Source organism: Centruroides vittatus, unplaced genomic scaffold (assembly GCF_030686945.1).
Source record: "Centruroides vittatus isolate TY-2023 unplaced genomic scaffold, ASM3068694v2 contig_1476, whole genome shotgun sequence".
Lineage (NCBI taxonomy): Eukaryota > Metazoa > Arthropoda > Arachnida > Scorpiones > Buthidae > Centruroides > Centruroides vittatus.
Window position 1 is genome coordinate 924,577 of NW_027120915.1, and position 25,281 is coordinate 949,857.

At 28.7% G+C, this 25,281-nt stretch overlaps 1 protein-coding gene across 2 annotated transcripts in view; it reads right to left on the reverse strand.

The window, feature by feature from the left end:
* The window catches only part of LOC136968418 (sterol O-acyltransferase 1-like), a 58,306-nt gene continuing 33,025 nt past the window's right edge, over window positions 1–25,281 (reverse strand). For both annotated transcript variants that reach the window (XM_067262439.1, XM_067262440.1), the window contains exons 9-14: window positions 24,200–24,296; window positions 23,187–23,460; window positions 19,193–19,291; window positions 9,812–9,944; window positions 5,659–5,801; window positions 1–1,245 (exon numbers count right to left, since the gene is read on the reverse strand). In XM_067262439.1, the coding sequence (XP_067118540.1) occupies window positions 1,180–1,245; window positions 5,659–5,801; window positions 9,812–9,944; window positions 19,193–19,291; window positions 23,187–23,460; window positions 24,200–24,296 (812 nt within the window). In that variant the 3' untranslated portion in view covers window positions 1–1,179. The remainder of the gene's footprint in view (window positions 1,246–5,658; window positions 5,802–9,811; window positions 9,945–19,192; window positions 19,292–23,186; window positions 23,461–24,199; window positions 24,297–25,281) is intronic.

Here is a 25,281-nt window from a genome sequence, read left to right on the forward strand (position 1 = left end):
GTTTTAATTATTTAAACAATTGATTTAATTTATATATACATACAAAAGAATAATAGTTTTGGCATGTGTTATTTATAAAAATAGTAAAACAAAAAAACAATCAAAGTTTTTGGTTATTATTATTTGGCACAAAACTATGTACTCATACTTTTATACATATAAACTGCTTTTATAAATTAAAAATAATTATATAATAGTGAAATAAATAAAAATTTATTGTAAAAAGGAACATTTTTATTCTTTGGATTTGTATAAATAAGTGATCATTTGTGATATTTTAATAGTAAATATGGTGATTCAATAAGAATTGCATAGTTTTGAACTCTGTGCAATTTTTGTTGGTGGTGCTACAGCACCGCTTTTAACGTATAGCTGTGTTGTATTGGCCGGAAAACCTCAAGATGAAGCACACACAGTTCAACAAAGTATTGCAGAGTTCTTGACAAAATCATTTTCTGTGACAATGCTCATTTTCATTTTAATGGTTTTATTAATAAGCAAAATTGTCAAATCTGGGGCAGTGAAAATCCTCATGTCACTGAAGAAAGACAAATGCATTCACAGAAAGTGATAGTTTGGGCAGCAGGTGTTATTGGTTGGTACTTTTTTAAAATGAGGCTGGAAATGCAGTCACAGTGAATTGGCAAACAATATCATGACATGATCAGACTTTTTATGGTCAGAATGCAATGATATTAATGTAAGTGACATGTGGTTCCAGAAGGATGGTGCAACATATAACACAGCTTGTGAAACTGCAGTTGCGATGTAAAATTTCCAGATCTCCTGAAATGGTGACATGAACTGGCCTGCCAGATCTCATAACTGGATTGGATAACTAAGTTCCCATCCCTCAAGATTACACTGGTTTAGTAAAAATTAAATTTTGAGGTAAAATGAAATTTTTTATTTAACAAAATAAATCCTGCAATTCTTATTGAATCACACTGTATATTTATGCAATTAGAATACATACTGTAATATGTAACTTCAATTCTGAACTACAATAGATGGACAATATCTAATAAACCTATGCAAATGATTAAGTATCTAATGATAATGGTTATAAAAAAAATCTTGTGGAATAAAATCTGTTCATTATTTTAGTATATAGATAATTCTAAATTCTAAAATTTCAACTATCTGATAAATCAATTCTACTTCATTCAAATTTTCTTGTTAATTATCTCTTGTAAAAGCATCGCAGGTCCAAGATCTTGGAATTAGATAATCCACAAATGAATTCTAAAAAGAAAATATACAATATGAACATTTTATTATAAACAAAATAATTTCTTTATGAAATTAACGATTTTAATGACTTTTTAATATAAATATTAAATGATTAATTTTATTAAATTTGTTATATGTGAGTCCTGGATCCTTTTTTAATCATGACAATATATCTTTTTTTAGATTTTAGTACTCTGAATATAACTACAATACTGAGCATCAAAAGTACTTGATGATGATATATCATCATCAAGTACTTTTTCACTCAGAGGACTGACTATAATATCAAGAAAAGATTCACTAAACTAAAAAATGTTATATATTATATTATGCATTTATAAAATCTTGCCACTAATTATATTATTCTCATTATTTTTAAAGAATCTTGCAATAAACATTTCATCGGAATACGAAAAATGCGTGAAAAAGTCTATAACAATAATCGATCAAGTGGATGGCTGGATGGCCAAATGGTCAAGGTGGCAGCCTACCTGGTGGACCTGGGATCAAATCCAGACAGGTTGAAAAATCCCCAGGTATTTTTCAGAGGGGTCCATCCGGATATGTCTGGTCCTGTCCCTCACCACCTGGCCACCCTATTGTGGGCCTGGCTGAACCCACAATGGGCTTGCTAAAAAGAGGCCATCTTAGTGCCCGTAGGGCAAAAAGAGTAAAAAAAAATCAATTACGTGAAGATAATTTGAATATCATTACCAAGCTAAAGGATTCAAACAATTTTAGATTCAATAATTTCCAAAAATTCAAATTTTCAATAAATTCCAAAAATTCCATTCTTTTTCAAATTTATACATTGTAATATCAGTTCAGTGCATTATTAAAAAAATGTTTTTTAATATTTTAAGTTATTGTTATTTCTAAAAAATACCTGTGCAGTTTATAAACATAACTTGCTGATTAAATTGTTTTTTTAAAACAGTTAAAAGCAGGAGCAAGGTTATGCTAGTTTTAAATTGCAGTTATAAACTGTTTTTCATTTGTCTTCAAAGGCTTCTTCAGAAAATTAAAAAAATCCTCTGTGCACTGTAGACATTCGTCTGATATTGCAATTTTCCATCAAAACCCGACTGTCTACTTCCTGCTTGTATTCACATAGGAGGTGGACATTTTAAACATTTCATATGGAGGTCATGCATAGTGTGTTTCATTAATTAAATCCAAAATGAATCCAAGCCAACTTTATTTTTCTTCTTTACATATTAGGAATCCATTTCTAAAATTTTATCCTGTATTTTTGAAACACTAATAATTCAGGTTTGGTATTTTTATATGCTTTTTTCATCATTATAAAATGAATTTTGATAACTAAATATTAAAAATAATTACATACATTTAAAGGGATAGCCCTAGCTTGACAATATAATGTTTTACTTTATTTACACACATCATTGCTTTCTGCCAGTTTGCTAGCAAAGTATAAAATGAAGATGACATTTTTACAATTTAGGTTTACTTGCTTCATTTTTTAAAATATGTAAAATCAATTTGTGATAAAAATTTAAAGTGCCATTTATATGAAATTTAAATCATTTATCTTTATAAAGTTAGAAGGTATAGTAAAATAAACTTTTCACATAGTTTTTTTTTATAAACAGTAATTGGATGAACAAAATAGAATTTAAGCATCCTATGAGGCTGCCAAGTTTACTGATTGTATCTTATGATGGTGATAGATTGGTGATTGATCTTATTTGGTTTTTTCTTTAAATCTTTCCACTCTATGGGTCTTTTATTTTTCATACCAATTGTGGGTTTGATAATGCTTACTATAGGATGCACGGGAGGTGAAGAACAAGACTGACATATTTGAGACAGACTGCCCATGAAAGTTCCTGGGGCTGTTCACTTGGATTCAATCCTGGTCCTCAGAATGATAAGTTGATATCATGACATTTTTAGTCACCCAGACTTTATCTTATTTGGATAATACTTTACTTATACCAAACCAAGGTTGAGTCATAACTACAACAAAACTAATATTTATTAACTGCACATAACCACATTATCTGTATTTAAGAATTTCCTAACTATAGTATATGACATATATTTAGCATGGTTTCTTTCTGTAATGTGATATATATATTTCTTGTTAAGGTCTAATGTTTCTAGACTTTTAGGCAATTTATGTGAGATGGCACTTATGCAAGAAAGGATTACAAGCATAATAAGCACACTGCTATTTTCCATAGACACTATTTCATGGGAAAATGCTGAGAAGTGTTATTTTTTCAGCAAAGATATTTTGTATGTTGTGGGTGTTTTCTACAATTATGTATGTGATTTTGTTTTATTTGTAAATGAATGTGATGTTTGGTCTGTTGTGGTAGATTATTTTGTGTTATGGCTCAGTTTATTTTATGTGCATTGTTTTTAAGACTGTCTGAAATGTGTATTGTAATATGATTTCTGGGTCTGTAATAGTTTGTTTGTATGTAAGCTTTTCACATATTATGATGGTTATGTTTAAGTATAGTCTACAAGTTCTAAAGCTTAAAACCTGATGCAATATGTTATAATTTCATGCATGATGTAATATGGCATTTTCTACAAGTATTGTCTGTGTCATCTTTAAAAATGTTTTCTGTAGATTTTTGTAGAAAACCTCTCAGTGTGTATTTGTGGCAAAGATTTATAATATCCAAGGCCTTATTAACCTTTCTAAGAACAACTTAGGATGTGTTTATGTTTTTCTTTGGAGTTGTTCTAGTTCTGCATGTGTCCATTGTATAACTCCAAATAAATATGTGAGTACTGGGACAACATACATTTAATCAATATTAATCAACATATATGTTTTATATTCAGCCACACTGTTAATATTGAATTTAATTTGGTGTTATTTAATTTGTGTGTGTTTGTGAGTTTGGCCTGTTGGAATCTTAAATATTTGTAGACCTACCTTCATCCATGAATTCAATAACATCTCCATTTTCAAATGCAAAGTCTTCCTTTGGGATTCATTTTTCTGTGTGAAGTGCATTTATCTAGGTCAAACTCTGAATGTCAGTGGAGTGTAACTTCTAATAGGCGAGTTAGCTGTACTTATGTAGATGTGTAGTTTCTACGTTGTCCTGTACATGAGATGGAATAATTTATATTATGTTGTTTGATATTATATCTGCATTTATTGTTACTTAATCTATTGGAGAGTAGACTGTCAAATGCCTTCCTGTAATCTATGTATGTTACACATAGATTTTTTTGTTGTTTATATGCTTATTGTAGAATGATTAAATTATTACTCTTTGATCCCATGTGACAGTCTGTCTGTCGTTTTATGAGAAGATTGCATTGTTCTATATGATGTATGTTTTTCCCCAGAACCTTTTGCCTGGACACTGCATGGCAGATTTTATTGACTGCATAGTTAATTAATCTAGTATATTAACATGTCAAAATAATGACTTTTATAAACTTTAAATACCCATTCCCATCTGTAAAAAAATACCATCAAAACAAACATCAAATAGTTTAGCAAGAATCCAGAAAATCAAATGAAATAATATTTTAACTTCTGTTGTTATAAGCGAAAATTAGAAATTGATAATAGCAACAGACAGAAAATGAAAACAATTATATTGATAATAACAATTGATGTCTAGAGATCAATATGACAGACAAAACAAAATGAAATGTTGATCCCTTACAAAGAAACATGAATATGCTATTATATTAAAAAGCTTTTTGATTTCCATCAACATTTAATTTTTAAAAAATGCATAAAAGGTTAAAACTCATAAATCAGCATATGTAAAAGTATAAGATATAAATATATCTGGTGAATACATTCAGTACTCAACTTATGGCCACCCATACTTATGATGGTCAAACTAGTGTAAAAAAATATAAAAAGCATTTTCAAGTCCAAAACAATTGAATGCACTTACAAATGGAATGGTACAATTGTTAAATGTAATACTGTAATAGTAAATTCATGTTTCACTTTTACTTGGATTTGCATTGCTTTAAAAAACTTCAAATGAAACTAATGATTTACATTAGTTTCATTTGAAGTTCTTACAGCCCATTCTGCATTGCTGAAATATTTGCGTCCAAAAAAGTATTCTTTACCTCTTCTGCTAATTTGAATCTGTGATCCTTCAGAGATGGGCAACCCACAGCCCCTGAGTTGCATGTGACCTACATTAGTTCTGTGTGTGGTCCATGCCACACAAAATATTTTTAAAAATGTATAAAATAAAATTCAAATTTATAAAAGTTCATTAATTAAATATTAATACTTTGTTATTATTAAGTCGTTAAGTTATAACCATTATGTGTTATCCAAAAGTTTAAAACTGGTATGAACAATATACAACTATGTAAACTGATCATTTACAATGTGTGTTGATTTTTATGTTTAAATTTACAAAACTTGTTTAATAGTAATGAAAATAAATAACTTACTATTTTTACGGGACAATTTGATCTAGCATACCATTCCATACTATATAAACTCATAAGCAAGCCAGTTCCCATAAATAGAGCTGTCCACATAAACACATTCCAACTTCTTGCCTTTCCTTTATTAGTTAGAAAAACAAAGAGTACTGTAAAAAATAAAGGATTAATTAAAATTCAATGATACATACAGAATAATTCAAAAACAAACAAACAATTATTATTGATATATTTTATAAATAGTTTATTAAAAAAAATACAGTTTGATTATTTGTGTTTGCTGACAGCATTGTCAGAACTTCTTATAACAAAATTCTAAATAAAAAGCTACTGTACAAAATAATTTTAACAAGAGTAATATTTTTTACTTAAATTTTAAGATAGTAACTCAGCAAGTTTAACCCAAAGAAAATGAAATAAGCATTTAAAAAGTTTTTTTATTATAAAAAAATTAGAACTTTGGTGAAAAGACCAAATAAATGTTTTGGTATCATCTCTTTAATCACACTACAAAACTCATATTGCCATTAACTAAAGATATTCTAAAAATATGATGATCATATAATGCCAACAAACCAAACAGATATATAAAAATTAGAGGTAAAAGTATGCTTAACACATTTAAAAAACATACAGGAAATGATATATCAAATTTGTAAAATGTCATAACAGATTCATTATTATAATATAAAAAATTATTGAAATGTTTCCTTTTTAAGCTGTTTTCATATTTTTCTCTTTGTAATAATGTGCAGAAAAAAGTTTTTGTTCAAATATTCATAAATTCAAATATGAAGGATGTGCTATTTATAAAATCTTGCTCAAAAATTACATTCATCTCCAAAAAATGTAAGATTTGCCTTTACACCCCCTTTATAACTTAAGTCAAATATAAAATTGTTTTAAGCAATGTAAAATTTGTTAAAACTTTGTAGAGAAAGGATGTTTCCGTGGAGGAAGTTCCGCGTGAATCAGATAGAAAATGGCTGACATTTTGTTTGTCACTCCCCCCTTTGTGAATTAATGTCATTGTTGACCTTAAAATGGCATAAAGTCGTTAAAAATACATACCCTCACTAAATAGAACCTATAGAGGAAATAAATCAGAGAAGAATGACATGGACAGAAGTCAACCAACTTTGATGGAGAGAAGAGGGAGATTTCAACTCCCTTTGTTTAACAGGAAATTGACATCCTTTCTACAGTGTTCTTATCGCTTATCTATCTGAAAGGGTTGACGTCATTTGGGCAATTTTACCCCTTTGGAAGGAGAGATTTGATCAGGTAAAGATGAGAAACATTAGTGATTTTCACACCAAATTCAGGGAGTTCACCAAAGGCTTTCGTCACAGTAGAAGACAAGCTAGGAGTTCTCCATATATCCAGATACATTAGTTCGAGTTCACCGAAAGCTTTCTATCGAAGGAAGAAGTAACTAGGGTTCTCCATATATGTTTAACTAGAAAGTTCGTTAATAATCTCCCACATAGACGGACGGTGAACTCCAATTATTATCTCCCAACAAGAAGACTGAAAGGGTTCTCCCAAAGTGATTGAGAATAACGTTTAAGAAGGCACTCCATAAACTACATAGAACCTCTGATTTACAAACTCCATAGAAAAGTGAGTTTCCACACTTCAAGTTTATCAACTCAGCATATCAGAGCGAAATATAGAACTTAGAATCATAACGTTATTCCCTAAACCTGGTTGCAATCTCACAAATATACAAACTTTAATGGAAAAAATTAATATTGAAACCACTCTTACATGCATTTTTAAATTAAATTGTACCATAGGTATTACATTAAAAAAATTTTTTATATAGGGTTCAATATTATCCATAGTTTCAAGCATCCTCAAGAGAACTTGGAACCTATCATCCAAAAATATACAAGAACTTGAATAGTGTATTTGACTTTTGTATTTCTTAAATTAATGTTATAAATGGATATGTATAAAGTAAAAATCAAATGCTTATTTTTCTTATCTCAGATATATATATATATATATATATATATATATTTTAAAACACTATTATATCTGAGATAATCAAGTTTTAAAACAATCCTATTTAATAACATATAGATCTGCTTTAATTTTCCAAATGATCATTCTTGGCCTTTTTATATATTATTTCAGAGTCCATTTAACTATATATTTAACTAAAAATTAATTTAGTTAAATGGACTCTGCATATCATTAAAATAGGATTTTTAATAATTAAATGCACAAAAATCATAAAATTTGACTTTTTACATTGTTTTTATATCATGAAAAAATGAACAATATAAATTATCAAATAACATAAAATTTTTAAAACTTTATTTGAATTATTTTATTCTGAGAAAACTCCATTCTATTTCCTTTTAATTTATCAACTCTAAAGTTGGTTTATTTTTTACACTAGTTTTTATTATAATAATAGCATAAGTACACTTCTAACAATGTTTATACCACATATTATAACAAGTCTTGCAGCCCATTCTGCATTACTTTTTTTGGATGCAAATACGAGGCGTGTTTTTAAAGTAAGTACCGTTTTGAAATATAAAAAAAACAAGCAAACATTTTTAACAAAACTTTTATTTATGTGAAAGCCCACATTTTACACTACTTTTCTACATAATTCCCATTAATATTGAGACACTTATCGTATTGTGGGACCAGCTTTTGTATTCCATCCTCAAAGAATGTTGCCGCCTGATGAGACAACCACTGCAGAACGGTTGTTTTGACTTTGTCGTGATTGTTATGGCACTGCCCTGCCAGATGTCTGTTCTCTTTCAATAGAAAGAAAGAGAACAGACGATTCACAATTGAAAAAGTGGACTGTAGACAGTCCACTTTTTCAATCGTGGTCTGAAGGTCTGATGAAGGTCTGACTGAATGGTCTGAATGACTGAAGGTCGCCCACTTCGTTCCTCATCGTGAATGTTTGTGCGGCCATTACTAAAGGCCCTAACCCATTTTCATACCATTCCATCACTCATAACACTTTCACCATAAACTTCACTGATTTGGCGATGAATTTCTGCCGCTTTCGAGCCTTTAGCACTGAGAAAACGAATAACGGCACACACTTCGCAGTCGGCGGGATTCTCAATGAGCGGCAGCATTTCAATAATACGCAAACAACAGTAAACACAGTCGACTGGCTCCGTAATGGCGTTTGTGGCTTCCCAACAGATGTAGGTACACAGCGCGCATGCACTAAGTGCCGACTGCAGCGCTCTAGCGGCATTATATTAAAACGATACTTACTTTAAAAACACGCCTCGTATTTCAGCATTCTTTACCTCTTCTGCTAATTTGAAACTGTGATCCTTCAGAGATGGGCAACCCACAGCCCCCTGGGTTGCATGTGACCTACATTAGTTCTGTGTGTGGTCCATGCCATACAAAATATTTTTAAAAATGTATAAAATAAAATAAAAATTTTAAATGCTAACATCAAGAAATCTGTACTTGTACTTAATACCAAGAGCCCACTTTGTACAGCACATGTCCAGTAGTTTAACCTTATGTTTTTAAAACTTTATAGCTATAAAGTTTTAAAATATAAGACACTATGTAGAGCTATAAAGTCTTAAAAATGTTTTCTATCATTGCATTTAGTTTTTGGGTTTCTTTGCAAATTATACAGTATTAATCTATATTATACTGTTCCTTAGCTAAGAAACAAAAATACAGATTTTTACAGTGCTTTTTTCAGTAAATGTAGAAAATGCACCAAATGAACTTCAATCAGAGATAATAGACTCGCAAAGTTATTTTTATTTGAAAGTTACTTTTGAAGAAAAAACTTGATAGATTTTTATAAAACTTTTACTAAAATATAAATATTTAAATAACTAATTTTGATGTTTATTAATTAATGAATGGACCCTGCTCATAATGTAAATCTAATTTTCTAAACTAAAATAAACTTTAGAAAATATTCAAAGAATCAGAATCTGGAGTTTTCGGCAGAATCTGAATTGGGAGAAATTTTGGTATCATCCCATCACTAAAAATAAGAGTTTATAAACACTGATAAAAAAATTTAAAGGAAGTAAGAAAATTATAAAAATAAATTTAAATCATCACAATAATTTTAAAAATAGACTTTTATGCTTTAATAATATAAAAGTTAATTTTAAGTTTATATATATGTTACCTCCAAATCCTCCAAACAATAATAATAATACTGGATAAAAGAAACGGAATGCAAATGTAAGAATATATTCATGAACAAAAGCCGACAGTATGAATACTATAAACATAGGTCCCATTTTTTTACTTCCAGTAAGCTGGGAAAAAAAACAGATAAATAAGTTTTATAATTTTATTTATATCAACAGATCATGAATGATAGATTTATTAATTTTTATTATTGATAATTTCTCTACAAAAATAGATATGAATGTTAACTATTTCTATAGAAATATTTAGAATTATTTTATTAATTATGCTTTGTATATTAACAAGAAGATTAATAAAAATTCTACAGTAATAAATTCAATAATTTCTAGGTTTAGCTCTCAGGATATCTGGAAAAATTACCAAAGTTTTTCCAAGAAATGAGGCAAATTTCCAGGAATCCTGTTTATATTAAATGCTATAATATATAATTATAATAAATTAAAATAAATAACTTGCAAATTAAAATACATTAAACCCTAAAAATGGTTGAACTATATATTATAATTTATATTGCAAATTCATTACACGTTATAACTTGCAAGCCATTGGATCAATAGAGAAAGTTTGTGTGCTATTATCTTAAAAATTAAATGATTTTAATTAGTCTTTATGATACAACAACTAAAAGAACCAATGAATCCCTTATCAGGAAATATTTTGAACCTTAGAAAGAAATAAGATGGAAATAACACTGTTTTTAATTGTATAGAATGCTTTGCAAGTAGGCTTTTGCTTTAACTTCATTTTAAAGGTTTTGTTTAAGACAATATTACAAATCAGTTTAGTACAGCACACACATTAAGCATACATTTATTAATTTTAAAAATATTTAGTAAAGAAAATCATTAAAAATAGCATAGGGAATGAATTTATGTATTTTCCAATAAATTTTCTAATAATGATATATTATTTAGAGATTAGGCATCAAATGTGATATTTGTATAACTGCTAATTAAAATGTAATGCAGCAAGGCTTCTCTATAGTCTAAAACAAGAATCAGAAAAGTCATCTATAATGATAATGGTAAGCAGATTTATTTTTGTTTCTAGAAATTTCCCAGAGATCTGGAAATCAATACTTTAAATTATAACTTTAGAAAGAAATACACTAAACTATTGAAGAAGGAGTCATAACTAAAATGCTTCACTATTTTTTGGGATTTTACTATTCCATATTTAGATCCCTTACATTGAATGTCAACATTCTGATGACTCAAACAGAACAATTCAATGTGCTTACAGACTTTGAACCAAGATGAAAAAACATGTGTTTAGCTGAAAAAGTTGAAATAACATGAACTCTATAAACTAACTGATACTTTTAAAATAAACAATATCTGAGCTATATGAAACAATTATTATGAATTTGAAATTATCTTTTATGTAATGTACTGTACAGTACATTTAATATTATTTCAAATTTATAATAATTGTTTTGTACATCTCAGATATTGTTTATTTTAAAAGTATCAGTTAGTTTATAGAGTGCATGGTTTTTAAGCTTTTTAACTTATGTTCTTTCAGCTTGGTTCAAAAAGTTCGTAAGCACATGCAATAGTTCTCTTTGAGTCATCAGAATGTTAATATCCAAAAGTAGTAGTGGTTTGGGCCACGCTAATCACAAAATTAATTTTTAAGATTACAAATAGTTTTTTTTAAAACAAAAATTCTGGTCACAAATAAAAAGTTAAAGTTTTATTAATAATTTTTTCAAAAGTGAGTGGTAATTTGAAATAATATAACACTGAAATTATTTTAAAAAGGTTTTTATTGATTTTATTGTTACATTACATTAATAGTTTATTTAAGTGTTTCTACTTTTTCCCTCAGTTTATGTAAAGCGTGACACATTTCTGTGAGTACGTGCATGAATAAATTTTCACAATTGTTGACAATATAATCTTGATCTAACTTTTGATATTTTAAAATGTGACACCAAGAAAGTTGACTCTGGAACTTGTCAAATGAATTGTTGGTCAAGTTTTTGGTAATGAGAAACAAAATTTCAGTTTAGATAATCTTTTAATTCATGTAAATTCTCTGTTTTTAATTGGTGGTATTTTAAAACTTTTTTTATATCAAACTTATATATGAAGGCAGCAATAAAATCATCTGAGTTTGAAATTCCACGATTTTATTCCAATCAAGATGATGTAAAAACCTCTAAGAAATGTTCAGGTAATTTCTGATATTGACATATTAAATCCCATTTTATGTAATCAATATGTTGTATAATAAATGAATAAGGAAATACATAATTTTTCCATATGAAATAAACGTGTGAGATAAATTGTGAATTTTGCACGAAAACTCAGGAAAATTACTTACTAATCATATTTAATGATATATAATTTTTGGAAAATCCAAATTACCCTCTGGAAATTCTAACTTAGAAATCAAAAATATCTAATATTTTCCTCAAATATTCAGAAAAAATTAGTTTTATAACCTTGAATTTTCATATATAAATATTTGTCAGAACCAGGAGTTTTCAACTCTCAAAGTCATTCGGATGGTGAGTATTAAAATTATTTAAATAACATGTTTTTCTTTATAATTTAATATAAATTAGATTTCAACTCTAAAAAATCATTCATAGTGAGTGTTAAAATTATTTTAAACAAAATGCATAATATAGGTCGGGTGGGCAAGCAAGAGTTCAATGGGAGCCGAAATGTAGGTTTTGAAAAATGCATGGGAGCCACAGTTCTGTACTGTCGTGGCGGATAGTATGGTAAGGCGCACAATTTTATTATATAATATAAATATAATATAAAACAAATATTGAATTTTTTTAATAAACATATTTTCACAAAATCATAAAAATAAAATTTTAAAAATAATAATAAAAAACAGAAATTAACACTTTCAGCAAGAGTCGCATGTAACTCAAAAAGAGCCACATGCGGTTCTCGGAGCCGCATTTGCCCATGTCTGATATAGGTATTATGGCAGAGATAAACAAACACGCTCTTCAGCATATACTTAGAAGGGTTCAGGATAGAGAATATTCGGAAGTGATCATCCTCTCTCAAAACAAAGAGGTGCCCACTGAATTACAAGCAGAGGTGGATGAGGCCATTTGGCTTGCCACAGAAAGGGTGATCCAAATTCAGAATAACACCTCAATCTTGCCGGGGGACAAGAGCTCCTGGAAGAGTGGAGCTTGAATATGTAAACTTACACTTTTGGATATTTTCAAAATAAAATGCTTTGATAGATGATTTCGAGACCAACAAGATAGATTTTTTTTTATATACAGAGTTATCTGAAAGAAAAGTTGGGGCCTCGACCCAGGTGGGGACAAGAGCTTCTGGAGGTGACACCATTGCGACCTCAACAAGAAGTTGTGATTTTGGGAACAAGAGCTCTTGGAGGTTTTATGGCATCATCAGGTGACACCATCATGAACTCTGCGAGCTCTTGTTGTCGAGCAGAGTTTTTATGGCATCATGTGGAGAATTGACAAAGAGTGGGACAAGGAGTCAGGTGGGATAAGAGCTTCTCGAGACTTTACAGCACCACATAGGCAGAACGGAAGGGAGGACCATGGAACCCAACTCACCTTGATAAGGAGCTCCTGAAGGCTTAATATTTTTTTATGAAAAACAATTTTTATATTTATTATTTTTCATTGAATTACAGCATTGATTATACATTATAGCACTCTGACGTGCTAGATAGAAATGATTTTTAACAAATTTTTTTACAAATTTGTCGTTATAAAATTTATCAATTGTACTTAATTCTTTTAAACATTGATTTCTATTAATTTTATATAAAAAATACAAACAGAAATATCTGCAATTCATCGAATATAAACTCTGATGAACAATATTATTCCAACAATTTTTGGAATTTCATTTTATAAATTTAATAGTTTTTGTTTTTGTCGGTTTCATTCCATAACTATTGTAGTAAAAACAAGTATTTTCTGTAAAGAACACAAATACCCAATGACTTCCAAACTTATTTTTTCATCTAAATTAATTATAAATGATTTTTCTGATTAGCGATGCAAACAGATAAATCATCAGACGTGAAGACTCCTCGGAAAGTCCTTTTTATTTTTGAATCGCTTGAGGCCGGTCTCCATAATGTGATAGTATTCATTAATAATCTACAAATAAAGTTCTTGAGTAATCAATTTCTAAAGTATTATTAAATTTGAGCAAACAAATAGCATTTACAGTTTCTAATATTGCGGTGGAAAATTTTAATTGGAAGTGACTCCACAGAGGGAAAAATCATATTTTTTACAATTTTAACAATCATGGAAAAAATTATAGCAAATTTTTAATTAAATTTTCAGCCAAAAAATATTTTTTTTTCTCAAGTCCGATCTCTCACGTAATCTCTTTGAACATAACAATGTAATCATTGTTATGATTAGTCATCATTGTTATGATGATATTAAACCAGTTTCTTGGAATAATAACTTCACTAAGTCAAACAACCAATTTCCATGTAAATTAATTGGAGGACACATTTTCACCATGAAACGAGACTGGGTATTCTCGGGATACAAGTCTATACTTGCATTACTTATCAACGAAAAAATCTGACTGCATCATTTTGTTACCTTTTGTAATTCATTAGTATAAAACCTTCCTTCTAGAATCTCGTTATTTGCATCCTTCAATATGTAAGTTGGAGGATGCGATAGAAATCGATTGTGAGTAATGGATATTTCAATATTAAATTTAAATTTGCTTTTCCTTTTTATATCAGATAGCCTATCAAAAATCGTACCGTAATGCAAAAGACTAACTTCAAATGGAGCCATATTGATACTTTTGTGAAAACTATTATTATATCCTTTTACAATATTGTTTAATTTGTTGATATATTGATAAGAATTACGATAAGTAAATAATCTATATATTTTATTTCGCAAAGTTTTATTTAATCTCTCATCCACAGATACCTTAGTATCGGAATGTGTCAAATAATGATTAATTTTATATTTTTTAAACAAATTTTTTACTAACTTATTATAAAATTCAGTTCCTTTATCAGTCTGCAAATTTTTAGCAATATTTCATTTAAAAATAGTTTGAAAAGCTTTAAAATAGATTTAGGTTTTTTATCCTTTATTGGTACAACATAACAATTTACTAAATACATCAATTACTGTTAATAAATATTTTATATCATTATTATATCTAGAAAATTGCTTTAACACAATTAAATTGGCTTGCCATAGGTCGTTAGGATAAAAAGCTTTAGTTTTTCTTTGCAAACATTTAACTCTTATGGGTTTATGAAACAAATAAACTGGCTGAGAAGACAACCATTTTTCAACAACAGATCTCAGTAAATTAGAAGCTTTAACTAGTTTACTCACTCCTCCAAATAATGTCGAAGATTTAGGATTATAATATATCAATTTCAAAAATTTTTCTATTCAGGACTCTTCCTCTTTTTCGTAGATTTTTTTCACTAGTAAAATACTCTTGGAGAAATTGAAGAAAAAATTTCTTTGGGACTTTCAACGGGTATGGGTTGATATCTTGGTTGTTCACCGATTTTGGGTAGAGTTGCCAAACTTTTATTTCCAATCCACTCTTTAGGAATATTTATTTTTTTTAATCCTTTCCAAAATTTGTTAAAACTACAGGAACTAATGGAATTTTTCTATTTGTCATCAAATGAGATATTAAGTCTACCATATGACTTCCTACAACTGAGTTACCGCTGACTGTTAATTCACCTTTTACATTCCATCCGTAATGATTTTGTCTCTGTCAATTAAATGTGGAATATATTTTCAATATAGCTGTGGGACAGATATAGTTATTTGTTTAAAAAGTTGCATCCTTGCCATTGTCATCAGATTTTTCTTCAGGTTGAGAAGATGGTTCTTGAATTTCATCGGATACAACAGATACTCTGACAGGTTCTTTCAGTGCATGAACTGATCTCTGATATCTCGAAATCAATTGACTTTACTATCATCAGATAAATCTGTGCTCTTGAGTAATTCTTCGATATAATTACCAATTCTTATTTCAGGTTTTTGATATGCTGCAAGCAGTTCGGAAGGGACCAGAGCCATTTATTTTGCCATTAGATTCTCTTTCCTATTACCTTACCAATTAATCCTCCTGCCATCAACAATAATGGCACCAGTAGAAGAGGAAGGAATCCACCAGATTGATTAACCAAAATTTTTTTTTCTTAGTATTTAAAGGAACGTGTTTTTCACTTAATTTCCTGATAATTTTTTTATATTTTCATAATTTATGAACATTGGCTGGTATATTTCCTCTCTGCAAATCATTGCACATTTTGCATAAAACTTTAACATGATTGGGAGTAGCTTCTTTCAATATTGCTCTTTGTTGAGAACTGGTAGTTTTGGCTAAAAGTGCCAACATGTGATAATTTTTCTTTACATTCTTCATTTTATCGGTAAGTATATCTAAAAAATACCTTGTTCATCTGGAAAACATGAATCCCACAGTGAGAGTTTCTTGTCTGTTTTAGGATGAAAATCCAATAACAAATAACCAAAATCCTTTTCTGTCGCTTTTTTATATGCATCCATAAAAAATTACATTTACTGGCGAAAGCTTGGCATCCCAAACAACTTACTTGACTTTCATCGCAATTATTTTTAAACAAAATCAAATAATGCATATTTAAAGTTATATCTCTCATAATTCTATTTTTTGGAAACAGATTTTGCATTATCAGGATCATGCTTACATTTTAATGGTGAGACTGTCGTAAACAGGAATACAGTTTTTGAACTGAGTTTGTGCCTCAAATCATCAATTATTACTAAATCCCATCCTTGCACAGATTCAGGTAGGCCGTACATGAATGTAATATCTTTTTCATTGCAAAAAAAACAGTAAATATACAGAACACCATCATAAAATTTTTTAAAATGATTTTTCATAAATTTTACAGCAAATAATTTTTCTTACTAGTGTAGTCTTTCCACATTGCGAGAGTCTGGCAATTATACAGTTACTCAGATGCTTGAAATACATATCAATCAATTTTATGAACTTTAGTAAATTTATAATGCTTTGATCCACAATTTATCTTTCTAAATATTAATATATTCTCTTTATTCTTTTCAACATAAACCTCTTTCATAACATCTGAACAGTCCTTGAACAAATAATATAATTTATTACTACCTTCATTAATTCTTCTGTCCTCATCAACAATTACAAAACCAAACTTTCCATCTCTTCCATATTTCTCTGTTAACTTCAAAATAGTGCAAAACAATAAGAAAATTATTGGGAATATCAAAAGAAAAATTATTTACTGCAGCAATACAGCTATCCAGAGACTTGTACAAACAGGGAGAAACAGAATAATTTCTGTCACTGTTGTAAGTAATAATAAAACCGTATGCTTCCATGACCGATCGTGGCATTAAAATAAATTCTAACATTTCTTAAAATTTAATTTATATCAAAAAACCATCCAATCACATTTCTTATGTATTTAATTCAAGTATTATGAAAGTTAAGTATTAATAAATTATTTGAGATCTGAAAAATTTACTTAGTGTTTTAAAAAATTATTTATAAATTATTTGTAATTTTTATTTTAAAAATTTTGTGATTAGAGTGGCCCAAACCACTACTACTTCCAAAGTAAAGAATCTAAAGATGGAGTGAAGATCCTTATTAAGCCGTTACAATCTTTACGATGAATCGTCTCGAGTTGGGTTTTATGACTCGAGAATGTCCGTAAGATGGTTCGAGGAAAGCTACACTTCCACACTCAACAAGTAAATATATACAGTTTATTTACACAACAAATATTTACAAGATGTACAATGTTCGACAACATTACATACGCTATGCAACAAAGATGTGGTATCTCACGTCGGCTTGTCTATTGGGGACTGTTACACTTCGGGGAATTCAGGTCGTCTTTCCGGAGTTGGCTCAACTATACGGCCTGTCCAGTCTCCGCACTTACCCGTCCCTGAGATCGTTGTCAAAGGAGAACACTCTCTCTATGCTCAGCGGGCTGTCCAAGTGCCTGAGACTACCGTATTATCAGTCTCTTGCCCTTCTCCTCGTTTCTCTCGCCATCCTTAGCTTTTAAGGGATTCTACGGCGACCACTTGCGGCCAATCAGTTTCTTCTTTTCCCCTGGGAGTTTCCAAAGACGTCCGCCCTACGCCCGACAACGTAGCTTATAAACGCGTCCGTCCCTTGTTTACGTTTTACAAGTCGACCAGCACGTGGCAAACACGTTGACATGTACCATAAACGGAGACGTTACTCCCTTTGTTGTTCCCGGCCGTTTATAGCTCCAAACCCCAGATGGGACTAATTATCTCTGTCACGTGGCTTTTCGACTTAGGACGTTAAAAGCGACCTTTACAGATGGGATGATAAAATTCTGAAAAGCACTTAATCATATTAATAGTTGTGACTCCTTCAGCAGTTTCAAGTATTCTTTTCTAAAGTGATCACATAAAGTCATTTGTTTGTGTTTTGTCTTTTAATTAACAATTTTTTCATTGCCAAAAAATTATAAAATAGGAAAGTGAAAATAATTTCATACTACATGTCATTTAAGTTTTCCTTTTTGAATCAAGTACAAAAATCTCACAAAAAATTAATAATGAAATGGATATTCAACATTATATGAATTACAGTAAAACACTTTATAGACTCTAAAAGTGAAATAACTTTAATGCTCTTTCATTTTTGATGGAAGAAACACTTCATTTTAAGATACATTATTTGAATTATTGAAATTACCCTAATAGTACTAATCTAATTAGTAAATTTATTTATCGGTTACTAATTGAAAACCATACTAGGAGAAAATCTAGAGTATTGGGCATAATTATTCACAGAAGCATAATTTGAAAATATGATATCAATATTGATATTCTATTTGGAAAAAATAAATTAGTAAAATAATAATAATCAAGCAAATTCAAAGCAAATGATGACAAATACCCAAGCAAAAGAATCTGAGATAACAGATAAAAATTAAGAACCTTATACAAAAATACTACATAAAAATCTGGAAACATTAGATTTAACAACAGCACATACATTACAGAAAGCAGTGATACTAAAAAATGACACACACGAAATCCTTTAACACAGAGACAAACTGTAGTTATGTGATGTTTGTGTAAATTTTTCCGTAACTATGCCTTGATCTTTGGCATAGCTCTAGGCACCAGTATTGATCAAATAGGATATTATCAAGGTTTTGATAGATTATATCTGTATGATGATATTTTATCAATATTTTTAAATGTTATTTAAGTATTAATTATAATATTTAAATATAGTATACGAAATATCTAATATAGCATATGCATAACATGTGCATAAATACAAAATTTACTTACTTTATATAAATCTTTATAAATGTAAGTATAAAGCCAGTCATGAACCACAACATTCCATGTTCTATAATAATTTGAAAAAGAAGTCGAATTCCACCAATCCTATAATTAAAATTAATTTAAAAATCTTTTTAATGTTATATATTAAAAAAGTTATATACAGACAGAAGAAATAATTTTTTAACTTTTACATTTTTATATTTTGGTAATGTAAAAATGGGAGCTAATTTAACATACTTATTTGATTAAATAAAATCAAAGTTATTAAAATGATAAAAAAAATAAAATGTTTAAAAAAGGAATAAATAAAACTAAATATTATATTCACTACTAAAATTCACATAAATTTGTTTTAGAGTTTCACAAAAATAACACACTGAATAAAAAATACTAAAACTTCAAATATAATAATTATTTGAATAAAACTAGAGGAATGAAGATAAAAGCTGTGTAATATATAAAATTATTATATATATATGTTACAGATAAAGCTCTTGAATTGAATAAAACTGAGATTAATCAGCAAATGCTAGTTTTATTCAAGTTTCAATTCAAGTAAACAATCTATTTCATTTTAAACTTTATCCATATAAAGCATGTTTTATTCAAAAGCAGATAAAACTGATATAAAAATTAGCATATATATATATAAACTTTTATATAGGGATTGTGAGTTATAATTATGTTTATGTATTTTCATATAGGAGTTGTTTGCATATACATCTACAACCTGCATGAACCTGCATGAACAATACATGAAAAATATAGCATTATGTAATGTTCTTGTAAACACTCTCACCCCTTTGTAAAGCATCATAATGATTATCTGCAAGCTCACCTACTCATATCTGCATTATGTACTTTATGAAGAGCCCCTAAGTTTATAAAAAAAAATAATTTAAAATTAATTGTGTTGATGGACTGTGTGTGAGATGGATACTTGGGATAAAAAATTATGAAATGTGAAAATTTAATTAAAAAATTACTATAAAAAATTAAGAAAGTATGTTTTAAAAGACAAAATAGAACCATACTATTGTGGAACTGGATATGTTACCATTATTATTATCTGGAATCATGTAACTATAAACAGAAAAGTAATAGGAAAATATTTAATAAATATGTAACAACTCTCCAAATATATGCAGATTATAATGAACCTTTAACTTGAAATGTACTATAGTTTAAATCTTCGATTAAATCTTGGAATTAAGACAGAAATAATGGTAACATTTCCAATTTGCTAGAATGCACTGTCAGACAGAATGATTCATTTTTGTTTCTGAAGAGTTGCTTAGCAAACCATATGGTTTACGTCACTGCTTTGTACATAATTAATAAAACAGCATAATATTCAGTACCCTGTACTGTGTATGAAAGCTAGCTGGCTGAGCAGTTAAGGTGACAGTTTACTGCTCTGGGAACATAGAAATCTAAACAGGTTAAAAAACTTCAAAAATTTTTGGTGATGGTCCATTTAGATATGTCAGGCCCTGTCCCTCACCACCTGGCTGCATTCTTTATGGGCCTGGTTGAACCCATTTTGGACTTGCTTAATAAAAGTCCTCTTAATGAATCTAGGGGGAAAAAACTGTGTTGTATATTATTCCTTAGTACAATTACAGGTTGATCAAGGATTAGCATTACATAATTTTGTGGATTAAGTATATGCATTGCATTATGGAGTATTATGGGAAGTGGAATGGTAGTTGAAAAGAATAAAAATAGCATTATTTAATTTAGGACAATTCCATATACTGATTCATAAAAGATGCTATAATGAAAACAAATGCAATCCACATTGAAATATAAAAGGAATTTAATACAAATTATATTATGTATATTAGTGGCATAATTGTGCTGCATGCCTGCTAGTTGAAAAAAAAGCAAGCAATAATATTTGTTCTTATTAATTTTTCTTAAATGTATAAAGTAATTATTTACTTAATTTTTTAAATCACACTTTTATTTATTTATTTTTTATGGAATTTATTTGATGCTAATTTTGAAAAATTTCTTTAACATAAAGATTTGAATATAAAATTCTACACAACTTTTACTATATTTTATGATCTGTTGAATCAGTGAGTGATGGCAGTCATAGTGATGATGGATTGTATAAGGCGATCATCACTAATGATGCATAAAGATGAGTCATAAAGAATAAATGTTTGCAAAGCAAAAATTGTAAGAGACATATACAGTTGAATCCGCATAAGTCGACATCCCAAGGGGAAGTGGAAATGTGTGGAGTTATCCAATATGACGACTAAAACAAAGTTGAAAAAAGCCACAAAACTACAATTAGGAAAATACAGTAGTGCTTTATACAGTGATGGATGGTCAGAGAGATACAATGTATCTCTCTGACCATCCATCACTGGCACTAAAGTTAGTTTCTACTCCAAGTACTCAGCAATTTTCTATTCTTTTTTGTTTCAGTATTGGCTCTGAAACAGAAAAATTTGATGAATGAATTTGCTTTAGCCAATGTACCAGAGCATCTTCGACATCTTGGTACGGCAACTTTCTCTGGCGTTTGAGACAGATGCAACGAAGACCCAAGAAAAAGTTTCTTAATTTCCTCTTTTTTCTTCAGAATTCCCACCAATGTTGTTCTTAGAAAGTTTTCTTGTTTTGCAAATTCGGCTTGCAAAGTTTTATTACATTCAAATTCAGACAGAAGTTTGTATTTTTCCTTCAGTTTAAGCATTTTTAGGTTTTGGATACTCATTTCTAACAGAAATGTGAAACACATGCTGCAAATAATGTATGAATGAAAGGTGAGAAAATGCAAAATCGGATTCTGCTGTGGCATTAAGCTGTGTAGTGTGAACTCATTTTTTTCAGGAGGGGAGTTGACTTATCAGACATCTAAACGAGTGTGGGACAGAAAATATATGTCGATTTATCCTGTGGTGACAAGTTAAAAGGTGTTGAGTAAACCAGTTTTTTTTAACATTAATGCTTATGTGAGTCGACCGAAAACTGACTACTTAACCAACGGCCTCTAGTTATATCTATGATGACTTGTGCAGACTCCACGGTATTACCACACAGACGGTAATTCCAACAAACAATAGAGAGCAGTAGGTAAATTTAAAATGACAAATGCAAATAGGGCAGCCTTTTTTTACAATTTGCATTGGCATTAAATGATGGATACATCCAAATTAACAGCATGTGAATCCAATTTCATGTTATTTATAAAAGGTAAAAATATAATGAATTCAAATTATATTAATCAGGTTCCAAAAAAATAAAATAATTAGTTATTATTATTCTTATTGGATTGTGTTTGCAACTGCTGCCAGCATTCAATTTCCACATCATGAAATCAAGTTTACTGTTTATAAAGAAAATTCAACAATAATTGTAAATGAGTAACAATGTACTTTTATTTTTTTTCTTATCAATGTTATAATGAAATCTGTGAAATGAGGACTTATTGTACTGTTATAAAGCAAAACACTTGTTATACTGATATTTAGTAATAAAACATCTTTCCAATACATAGCATAAACAATTAGCTGTTACAAACCTCAAAGCTATTACTCATTTAAGATGAATGTGAAGAAAAATTTTTTGGCATGGGAATCTTGCTCCTTAGGACCATCATTATCTTGGCTGTTTCTTATAGTTTGAGCTCTTAAACTCAAAATGCAATTATAATTTTTTATTAATTTCATAAAAATAAAAAGTTCTCATTTTTTTGAGATATTTGAAAGACAGTGCTCAAAAGCTAGACATCTGACTCTCAAACAAACAATTCATATTATTATTAGGTTTTTTAAAAACAAGAATGGTTCGGAAGATTAAATTAAAATAAATTTTAAAAAGTTAAGAGTTAAAAATGATAAAATTCTGTATTTTATGTCTAATAAATATCTCATTAAATTTATTCGTTAATTAGTTATTAACTGTGATATTAATACTCTAATTATCAATAATAAGTATCAATTAACATTTCATAAATATATTTCTCTATAATTATTACCTTGTAAAACATTCTGTCTGCAAATCGAAGCATTTCTGCAAAAGCATTCATCCAAGAATGAAGTAGTGCAAAAAAAGTTATTAACAAAACCAATGTTCCTGGCATCATACATCCAAAAACTGATAGTAGTAGTCCTTTTGGAGTAAATCTTTCATGGCCAAATCTACGAAAAATTGGCACACAGAATCTTTGGAATATGTAATATATATAAAACAGACAAGCAAGAACTTGAATGAAATTCACAGCAACATATTTCCAACATACAGATGAGGTCCTAAAAATTTAAATAATTACATTATTTTAAAAACAAAATATTTTAAAAGAAATTTCTAAAACTATTATTATACAATATTACAGATAATTATAAAGATATGTTATATTTGTTAAAAATATAATATAAAATAATGTGTTGTTTAAAAAAATTTCTTAATTTATCATAATTTTGTGCAGATATCCAGTCCAAACTCTAAAATTTATTTATGTTTAACTTTTGATCTTGTAAAATTATAAACGATTAATTCAAAAATTGTTTTGAAGTTTTCTACATCTTCCTTTCTAACTGTCTGAAAGCAGTCAACAGTAGCAGAAGCAACCTTTCCTTACAAGCTCTTCTCCACCTACTTTGCAAATTTTTTAAAAGTTCCTCAAGCTAAAATTTTAACAATTTTTTTCATACTTGAATTCATTTCTTAATTCTTATATGGATAATGAAATCTGTTCTTTCAAATCCAACTTCTCTTGGTATATTTAGATAAATCTGTCAACAATGTTCTATTATACCATAAAATTTTTTATTATCGGTCACTATTTTTGTACAGAATTTCTACATTTCAATAGAAAACTTTATGCAATATTGTTAAAATAATTCTTTTATAAATTAGAAACTTCCTTAAAATAATTAAATTAAAATATTGTTTTGTTCAAAGAATTTAAATATTAAACCTAAACTAATTTTTAAATTGAACATATTTGTTTCAAGCAATTAAATTTAATACAAAGTGACAATTATTTACCTAGGATAATTATCTCGATAAATAAGTGTTGGTACAAAGAGAAAATATAAAAATTTTCCAAAATCTGGACATGGTGAATCAAGGGATTTATCTCCATCTAGATATATAATTAAATTTATATAATTATAATATTAAAATATAATTTTATATTAATCATAAAAAGTTAAAATTTCATTCAATTGTTTTAATATTAATCTGTGATCACATGAGCTGGTGGAAATTTTCCACATGTACTAGTTTTTTGTGATAATTTTTCACCAAATATTTGGCTTACTTAGTTGTGCTTCCATGAGATCGTCATGCTCATTCTATCCATCTGACTAAAAATTTTATCAAAGATCCTCAAAAACCACTGTAGAAAATCACCACATGAAGCATGTGATTGTATACAATTTTTTCTTACACAAGTGCATGCATAAGACAACAAATTTCTGCTCTGACATCATTTTCAATGATGTCAGAGCAGAAATTTGTTGTCTCATTTCACATTAGTCCACGTTATTGCAAAATGTTAGGAATACTGTTTTGTGAACAAAAGAATATCTCAAATTAAACAATATATGACCTTAAAATTTTGTATATACACAATCTCGGGTTTCTTCAGAATCACCAAATTCAAGGAACTGCAGTTATGTACAGCATAACTGTGTGTGAAAAATCAGAGGAAAATTGCCATCTTACGCATGCAGTTTTGTGGAAAAAACTGCATGTTATTGCAGATTAATTAGACTAAAAATTTAATCAACTATTTTTTGTAAAATCATATTTGTAATCGTTGACTTATTTTACATTTACTAATGACTAAATAAAATGATTTCAAATAGATATATTAATAAATATATCTATTTGAAATCATTATATAATAATATCATATGATAGCTACAATTTATGGGAAAGTATTTCATAATGGTCAAAACAAAAACTTATCACTAACAGGTTATAGAATCATAATCAGGAAATTTTGTGACATAAGTGTCAAAGTCACAGGACATTGTTGTGGCTAACAGAGACTTCAGTAAACCAAACATCATGATTGATGTTTGGTTTACTGAAGTCTCTGTTAGATCATGATTGATAAGTTA